The 9,563-nt window shown below is 47.1% G+C and overlaps 1 protein-coding gene and 2 pseudogenes across 1 annotated transcript; 1 reads left to right on the plus strand and 2 right to left on the minus strand.

The window, feature by feature from the left end:
* LOC127777999 (probable CCR4-associated factor 1 homolog 11) lies at nt 1-765 on the minus strand (annotated as a pseudogene).
* A 985-nt stretch (nt 766-1,750) lies between these two features.
* Nucleotides 1,751-2,596, minus strand: LOC127775740 (probable CCR4-associated factor 1 homolog 11). The gene has a single exon (XM_052302029.1). The coding sequence runs from the start codon at nt 2,594-2,596 to the stop codon at nt 1,751-1,753; it is 846 nt and encodes a 281-aa protein (XP_052157989.1).
* A 4,766-nt stretch (nt 2,597-7,362) lies between these two features.
* LOC127776951 (acyl-[acyl-carrier-protein] desaturase 7, chloroplastic-like) lies at nt 7,363-9,563 on the plus strand (annotated as a pseudogene).

Here is a 9,563-nt window from a genome sequence, read left to right on the forward strand (position 1 = left end):
AACCCGAGTCCCTTTAAAGATATTCTATCTATGCATGGCACCCCATACCCAGTCGGATATATATGCCGTATAGGTATACGATGAAAACACCGAGCCGCTCGGCAAGGCTGGTGAGCGCGCCGACGTGCACCGGCTCATGCTCCCTCGCGATCCTCTTGACGTCGTAGACGCGGCGCACGAAGATGGAGGCCACCAGCCGCGTGAAGCCGTCGAGCTGGCCGGGAGCTCGATCCCTTCCGGTGAGCAACTTGACGGCGTAGGCCACGTGGTAGCCGCCAGCGAACGTCGCCTACGACGACGGCCGCGCCCGCCGGATCAGGCCGGAGTCCCAGAGCAGCCACGCCGTAGCCTGTACCAATCGACGCCGCCGCGCGGCAGCCTCTGGCGAAGTCGACGCCGCGGGCTCGCATCGCAGGTGCGCGATGGACCTGGCGTCCCTCTGGCGTGGCAAGTCCGGGTTGCCGACGTCGAAGCCGTTCAGGTTGGACTCGAAGACGAACGCCTCGCCGCCGCCATCGCCGGTGCGGATGGCGAGGCCGACCTGGATGGCCCTGAGCGCGTCGACGTTCGCCTTGAGCACCCCGTACCGCTGCTCGGCGGTGAGCTGCTCGAACGGCCTCGGCTCGCCGCCGGGGACGGGGCAGCCGGGGTATTGCACGTTAATATAAGCGCGACGTGGCGGGCGCGCCGCGCGACGGAGCGTAGGATGTCGGACTCGGCCTTGAAGTTGTCCTGCCACACCGACTGCACGGCGGCGGCGTCCATTAATTGATGTTAATTAGATCCAAGTTAATTTCGTAGTCCGTTTTGCACTCTGATCTGAACCAATCGGATTAATTGGTTTTTGTACATGTACATGAAGAACTAAGAAATTATGATGGGCTATGAGTAAGGGCTCCTTTATAGTAACAAGAAAGAAATAATGAACGCACTACTACATAAAACCCTTTTCCCGCGTATTTAAATATTTCAATTATTATTTTTTCTATCATATATAACTTAATGTTTCATTCGTTGATCAACTGAAACATTTGGCCGCCCAATTTTTTAAGTTATCAGACGTCCGATGTGTAGTTTTCTCCTAATTTAGTTTTTCCATTGTACCGAGCGGACAGCCGGACACTACGCTAGTATCAGTTAAATACGGGAAATTATATCCATTGTAATTTTGAGTTTCAAACTATTTTGGACAATGACTGCTTTAAGCGTGGTAGAATGTTTTGCTTGTTGTTTACCCATTTGAGCCATATGATTTGTTCGCCATACTTATTCGACTATTTTTAAACACAAGAAATCTGTATAAATTATTTCAATCCTTTTTAAACACAGGAAACCCAAGTTTATAACACGTCTAACTAATACTACAATCTTTTTTAAAAAAACATTTCATGAGCATACCTCATTTGGTAATTGCTCAAGTTATCTAGACCACTTTAGAAAAAGTTATGCAGTAAAGCAAGCACCATGAGAACATTTTTGCATTGCAGAGTTTCTATTGCTAATAAAAGAGAACACAGCAAATACGATTCATTACAATTATTGATGTGTAATCGAGACATGGAATAACTTGTGTTAATACAAAGTCGCATTGTCTAAAAGAAATAATCCATATATATTCATCTAACATTGCTACTAAGTAACTAAAAGAATGGAATTATATTACATAGAAAAAAAACTCCTAATCACATCGGCCGTTAAACCGAAGGGCAGAAGCCTCGAATCACCGCAGATGATCGAAATTGAAAAAAGATCAATAAGCGCGGAACCCACATAGCTGGTGGCCGTGCATCGCCACCCGGGCCTCACCGAGGCGCTCCCTCAACGCCTCGAAGCATTGCAGCGTCGAGACGGCGCCGGCACCGGCGACCATCCCATGTTGGGCCGCCACCGGCACCACGCCGACGCACGCAGCGATCTCCCTGAGCGAGAACCCGCACGCTGTGTTCACCTCCGCCGCCAGTCGCTTCACGTCGTAGACGCCCTCCCCGAGGGTCCCGGTCGCCATGGCCGTGAAGGCGTCGAGGCCGGACGGGAGCTCGGCCCCCGTCAGGATCTTCATCAGGTACCCGACATGGTACGCGCCAGTGAACATCGCCCATGACGGCCGCGCTTGGAGCAGGCCGGAGCCGAGGAGCAGCAACCGGAGCCTGTGCGGCTCGACGCCGGCGCACGGGAGCCTGCCGAAGTCAACGCCGCGGCCTCGGAGGTGTGCGATGGAGGCCGGGTCCCTCAGGTCAGCCGGGTTGTTGATGTCGAAGCCCCGGAGATTGAACTCGAATACAACGAGCTCGCCGCTGCCGCCGTCGTCGTCGTTGGCACGGATGGCAAGACCGACCTGAATGGGGTGGAGCTCGTCGATGTTAGCCTTGACCATGTCATAGCGCTCCTCGGCGGTGAGACTCCCGTACTTTTTCCGGCCACCGGTGCCCGCCTGGGCGACGGCGCATCCGGGGTACTGGACGCTCACCGCGACGTGGACAGCGCGCGGCGCGACGGCGAGGAGCTGGGCTGATTCGGCGTCAAAGTTGCCGTGCCATACCGAGTGGATGTCGGCGAAGTTCGTGGTCGGCGCTGGGGCTGCGGCGGCGGCGTTCATGGCGAGCGCACGTGCACAAACCGAAGCGGCAGCAAGAGTTGGGACACCTGCAGGTGGGCTGGCTACTCGAAGTCTGCAAAAAAGGTTGGAGACAAAGCTAGCTAGGCTTGGCGCACGATCGATCGAAGACAGGCGGCGGCGGCGTGGCAGCGTGGCGTCTAAAATAGTTAATGGAGCACGGGCGCAATGATTGTGTCGTACGTGCAGGCTACTGGACGTAACGTGGGGAATATATATAGGGAAGATGTGTTCAGGTGACGTGGTGCGCGGCCGGCCGCCTGTCCGGAACGGACTCGGGTCGGAAGTCGCGTTTATTTCGTTAATTGACATGGTTGATGACTTTGATTGTAATTAGATCCAAGTTTCGTAGTCCGTTTTGCACTCTCTGAACCAGTCGGATTAAATGGTTTTTGTACATGTACGTGAGGAACTAAAAAATTAGGACGCGACTAGACTAGGGAGCGGCCGTTCGCTGATTTATGTTTTAATCATCAACCACTTCATACACATATAAATCTCTCTTTAGCTTAAAAAAAATACAATGGTGCATTACTTTTTTAACCTATGTAATGACTTATATCTTTTAAATCATATATTATTTTTAAAATCTATTTGCATCATTGTACCCTGCTCAAAATATGTGACAAAATGAGATGCATGTTGAATATATTAAAAACATATTAGTTTAAAAGTAATTTATTTAAATTATAGAAGTAACTTCCCTATAGCATGAAAAGTAATTACATTGTGACTGAGTTAAAATAAGAAACTATGTGAAGTAAATTCATAAGCAAAGTGTAGAGAAGATTTTCAAGTAAATATATTTATGAAATTAAATTCAATAAAGTCTAAAGGTAATTTACATAAATCATAAAAGTAACTTAGCACAAAATGGAAGTAAATTGTTACAACATTAGAAGTGAATTCCTTGTATGGAGAAAAATATGGTCTATATAATAATTAAATTTAAAGTCCATAAATTATAGAATTGACTAAAACCAATAATAAAAAATAATCAACTTAGAGCATTATGAATGCATAAGAAGTAATTTAATCAAATCTAAAAGTAATTTATATAGAGAGTATATGGTAAAAGTAACTTACATATATAATAAAAGTAATTTATAAATATTTTTCATCGTAATATAATCATGTAAGATCTTGTTGTGAAGATTTAATTGCAACGAACACAATAGTGTAATCAGATTGTAGATCGGAAAAGTAATTTGAAAGAAAACTTTACAAGAAGGGGAAAAAGATATGCATGTCTAATAGAAAAAGGCATGCATGTGTAGTTGGCTTCTCCACCATTCCCATGATCGAACGGCTATGACGCAGCGTGCGTGATTTGACAAATCTAAGCAGCGTCGCACGATAAGACAATATCGAGAGGCCTTGTCGATTAGTTTTTGCGAAAAAATTATGATGACTTATGAGTAGGGGCTCCTTAGTAAACACAACGAAATTATGAACGCAGTACTAAAAAATTATTTTTGCTCGTGGCCAAATTAAAATATATTTTCGCTGGCGGTCGGCGGTGCCTCCAGCGACCAAAGGCCAGTGAAAATAATGCATATTCACTAGCGGCTAGTCGACCGCCAGCGAAAATCGAGTTTCGCAAGCAGCATGCTAAAACAACCACTAGCAAAAATACTATCTTCGTTGGTTGTAAGCTAAAGAGACCACCAGTGAAAACAATTTTTGGGTCAAAAAAAATTGAAAATCGGCAACGCTGGCCGCTACGGCCACATGCACCGCCGGGCTCCAGCCATCGCTGACGTCAAGAGATCTGTGACACTGACGTCGCCGAGGCCCCGCAGCCTGGCGGTGGCGGATTAGTGTTCCCTATGGCCTAGCGGCGACGGAATCTGTGCTCCTCACCATCGCCTTCCCGACCCGCCGCCACCTTCCCGAGCACCGTCGCTGAGCCGCTGCTGCCACTTTCACACTCCCCCTCTTCCGTCGCTGAGCTAACACCGCCGAGCCCCCTCCGCCGCTAGCTTCCTGCCGTCCGGTGATACTTGAGGAGGGGAGTAGAGGAGATGGAAAGTTGAGGAGGGGAGTAGAGGAGAGGGAGAGAGTTGAGGGAGGCAGAGGAGGAAAGAAGACTCAGGATCGAAAGGCTAAGGCAAAGGGAGCGATGCTCTCTAGGGATTTAATTATTTAATTTATATCTCGATTTTATTTGCTCAGGCGGTGCTCCTAAGCATTCGCAAGTGAAAATTGATTTTTCTCTGGTAGTTGTTTAAGTGGGCCACTAGCGAAAATAGCTATATTTTTTTTGCGATCTATGTAACCGAACCGCCACCGAAAATCGATTTTCGCCGGTGGTTCATAGCCCTCCTTGTTACAATTTCGCTAGCAGTTTTCGCGTATGGCCGCCAGAGAAAAAAAATAGGTTGATGTAATGAATAATCGATTTTGTAGTAGTGACAATTTTTGGAGGATTTAAATGTCCCAAAAATAGAAATCCTATGAGGCCATTTTGGAACAAAGGACTAATCCCTAAAGTTCCTTTGAAAATCGTATGAAATGAGCACCTCTTTTTGAAATTTTAGAGGAAAATAAACATGGGCGTGCACAGCTCTACATGCAGCCAGTGTCAACTGCCTTGCCCAGTTTTTGCACACCGATTGAGATTGTGAGAATTATAAGAGAGATAGCATTTGCACACCCCCCGCCCACGAATCCCTCGGCGCCGCGCGCTGGGGCGGCATCCGATGTCGTGCCCCCACCCACCCCGACGTCGTCTGTTCCTGTGGGGATCGATGGCGCTTCCTCCGGCTTTGGTTCTAGGTCGTCCGGGAAAAGGAAGGGGAGGGCCCAAGCTTCTCCGACCAGTAGCCGGGAAGGATGTTCTTTATGTTTGTTCGGTCTATTATTTTAGTGTTTTTGAATGTTTGTTCAGCTTGTTTATGTGTTCTTGGGTGTATATGATTTTTTGATACTGATTAATATATTGATGAATTCTGGTCGGGGTGAAGGGGAGCTGCTCGAGCATCGACTCGATATTTTTATTCCTAGACCACCTCAAATGTGTCGTCCACTGGGTGCCGTTTAGAAAATTCGGCATTCATGGATGTTTCCCAACAGGCATCTATAGTTGTTCCTGTAGCAGTGGGTACCTGTGTGTAGTACCGTGTAACACGCATAGTGATTGCTACTAGAGAGAATTAAGAGATGGTACCTGTCTATACTACATGTAGCGTGGGACATTGTTGTTCTCATTTTCACGGACCTATGCTTGATACCAGGTATCATGTCCTAAACCTATGTGTACTATATATATCGGCACAATGATCCCGCGGCTCTATGCGTTTCCAATGAGATTCGCCTCGGCGATGTTAAATTTCGAGCAAAATAAGGTCCGAGGTGTTTCTGATGACAATAGCACTTCAGGTCACACGTTGGCTGAGTACTATACATCAGTTTTCGCGAGCACTCTTTCTAATCAAAAGCTGCTAAACTTAATTAATAATGGGCCGCATTTCTTAAAATAAATGTAAAATTCATTTTCCAAATTAATAATATATAATACTTAATTTATCATGAGTCAATTAGCCGTTGAAAAGTGTGCCTGGTTAATAAGCTCATCCACAAACTGAGTCTAATGGGACCTTAGGGCATGGTTCTTTTTCAAGGAATAGAAAAATAGATTAACGTGACATGTTACGTGGAGAGTGCATTTGAAACTCTTGAGGGAAAATCCTCCTGTTGATTCCATGTCACTTAAATACTTATGAACAAAATTGAGAAAATGTATTAACATATGATATATAACTTCACAAATATACAACTTAAAATTCAACGTCTATATATCACAATGAAAAAACAAGTATGACATGTACAAGTTGAATGTTGCATGTTTGTGGAGTGATATATCATATGTTAATACATCTTCTTAAACCTTTTTTTAATTTCTTTCATAACTATTTGAGTGACAGGAAAAAAAGAGATATCCCTCGAGAGTTTAGAATAGATTCCCATGTAATGTGAGCTCGTAAGTGGTGTGATTTTCGAAAAAACTTGGTATATCTGAATTCTTAATTAAAAAACTATTTTAAATTTAATTTTCAACTTTATTTGCATTAGTACCTCAAACAATGATCACAAAATCATTCGTGTCATTCAGCTTTTCAAGAAAAAAAAAAGAAAACAAACAAAAGGAAGGCACCGAAGACGGCTCGACCGTAAAGTATAAGGCGAAGCGATATATTCAGCTGCAGCAGTGGAGCAAAGAGAAAGAGGAGTGACACTAGCTGCTAGAGAAAACGTTTTTTTTTTTTTTGTCTGGATATGACAAACGGCATGTAAGTCTGCCTCTGTAAAAATCAACCCACATTTTCACATCCGACTTGTTAAGAAGAGTGCATGCAAAAATCTATTTTTAAGGCGGATCTCTTAACAGACCGTATAAAAAAAATAAGCCTATTTTCACATGCGGTCCTAAGTAGCCACATGCAAAACTCTATTTTCGCGTGCGGACGAATAAGTGGTCCGCATGTAAAAATACTTCCTTTTTTTTCTATTCTTTTCTCTCTTTCCCTCCTAACCACTTCAAAATTTTTCACCCATCTCTCTCCCTCTCCTGATATTCTCCCCTCCTCTCTTAATTCTCTCCTCTCCTCCTCCGAATCCGTGTGGGCAGCAGCAGGTGGCGACACCGACAAGGAAGCCAACCGTTGGGTGTGGCGGTGGGCGGACGGCGAGGGTGCGACGGAGGATCCGGCGGCGCCACCCTCGGGTGCGGCTGTGGCTTCGTGTCGATGGGCAGTGATGGTGGGCGGCGGATCCGGCGGCGCCGCTCTCGGCGGGGCGGTGGGGACAGGGACGGATCCGTCGCCCTTCGATGCGGCTGCGACCTCGGCGACAGCGGGCGGCGAGAGTGACAGATCCAGCGGCGGCCACTCCCCCCATGCGTCATGGTGGATCTGGCGCTAGCGATAGCAATGGCGGGAGTAGCGGCGGGTTGCTCGACCGGCGCTGGCGAAAGAGCAGGTGGCGGAGGGGGTTAGGGTTTGTTTTTTTTTGAAATTTTATTTTTTTCGCGATTTGAAATTTTTTGAAATTTTATCAGTGTGTATGTTTCAAACAGTTAAAACGTAATGTTTCATACCCAATAGTAATATGTTTGTGTATCTTCAGTGTATTTCACAAAATTTACGGAACTACCAGCCACTATTCTCCCTCCTCTCTCTCCACTCCATGCTTGCATGCATTTTAGCAATGTTCAAAATAATTTGTTTTTTAAAACTACTTTTCTGATCTGTGTTCCGGTCATACTATTGTATTCATTGTACTTACACATTTACAATAAGGTATTTCATATTTTGATGGAAAAATATATGTTTCAATCTGCTAACACTTGTTGTTTTATTTGTGATAGCGACATGTATCAACTAGTGTTTCTGTTTCACAAAATATTTAAATATTTAAATTATTATTTTTTTTCATCATATATAACTTAATGTTTTACTCATGGCAAATTTTGCTACAAGACACTGCTTATGCGTGGTTTTAGCCCTAGGACACTGCCCAAACTCACTTTTGGGGGAAAACACTCCATAAACGTGGTAATTTGCCAGTAGACACCGCGCTGATTAAAATAATACTTTCCGGTTGAAGAGGAGAGAGAAATCGCATGAAATATCAAAAATGCCCTTGGGCCCACATGTCAACTCTATCTCCTATCTCTCTTCTCATCTCTCTCTATATTCTCTCTCACTCTCATAGACGCACGGGGGCGGCGTCAGTGCCGGTGAGGCTGCTGGTGCTTGAGCAGATGGAGCCGTGGGTGGAGCAGCATGTGCTGCTGCTGCTCAAGCCGGCGGAGGAGGCATGGCAGCCGGAGGACATGGTGCCCGACGCGGCGGCGCTCGGCGCGGACAGGTTCCACGCGGCGTGCCTTGAGCTCCGGGAGCGCGTCGCGCGGCGTGCCCGACGCGCACCTAGTGTTCCTGGTAGGGAACATGGTGACGGAGGAGGCGCTGCCCACGTACCAGAGCATGGCAAACTGGTTCGAGTCGGCGCGCGACGTAACCAGTGCCGACGGGACGGCGTGGGCGCGGTGGATCTGCAGGTGGTCCGCCGAGGAGAACCGCCACGGCGACGTGCTCAACCGGTACATGTACCTCTCCGGCCGCCTTGACATGCGCCAGGTGGAGCGCACGGTGCACCGGCTGATCAGCTCCGGCATGGCCATGTACGCGCCGATGAGCCCCTACCACGGCTTCAGCTATGTCGCCTTCCAGGAGCGCGCCACCGAGGCAACACGGCATGCAACGTCCGCGCCCATGGCGACGATGCGCTCGCCTGCATCTGCGGCGCCATCACCGCCAACAAGAGCGCCACGAGGCCGCCTACACCCGCGTCGTCAAGATGCTCCTCGCCGCCGTCCTCGTCATCTCCGCCGCGACCGACGCCGCCTCGTCCTCCTCCGCCGGCTTGAGCAATGGCAGCAAGTGCTGCTCCACCCATGGCTCCATCTGCTCAAGCATCTCCAGCCTCGCCGGCGCCGACGCCGCCCCGTGCGCCTCTGGTAGTGAGAGAATAGAGAGAGACATGAGAAGAGAGATAGGAGATAGAGCTGACATGTGGGCCCAAGGGCATTTTTGACATTTCACGTGATTTCTCTCTCCTCTTCAACCGGAAAGTATTATTTTAATCGGCGCGGTGTCCACTGGCAAATTACCATATTTATAGAGTGTTTTTCCCCAAAAGTGGGTTTGAGCAGTGTCCTAGGGCTAAAACCACACATTAGCAATGTCCTGTAGCAAAATTTGCCTTTACTCATTGGTCAACTGAAACATTTGACCGCTCGACTTTTTTTTAAGTTAATGGGCTTCCAATGTAGTTTTCTCTTAATTTAATTTTTTCGTTGGACAGCACGGACACTATGCTAGTATCCCTAAAATACGGGAAAGTGCATCCATTGTAATTTTGAGTTTCAAACTACTTAGGACAATGA

The sequence above is a fragment of the Oryza glaberrima genome, chromosome 6, assembly GCF_000147395.1.
Source record: "Oryza glaberrima chromosome 6, OglaRS2, whole genome shotgun sequence".
Lineage (NCBI taxonomy): Eukaryota > Viridiplantae > Streptophyta > Magnoliopsida > Poales > Poaceae > Oryza > Oryza glaberrima.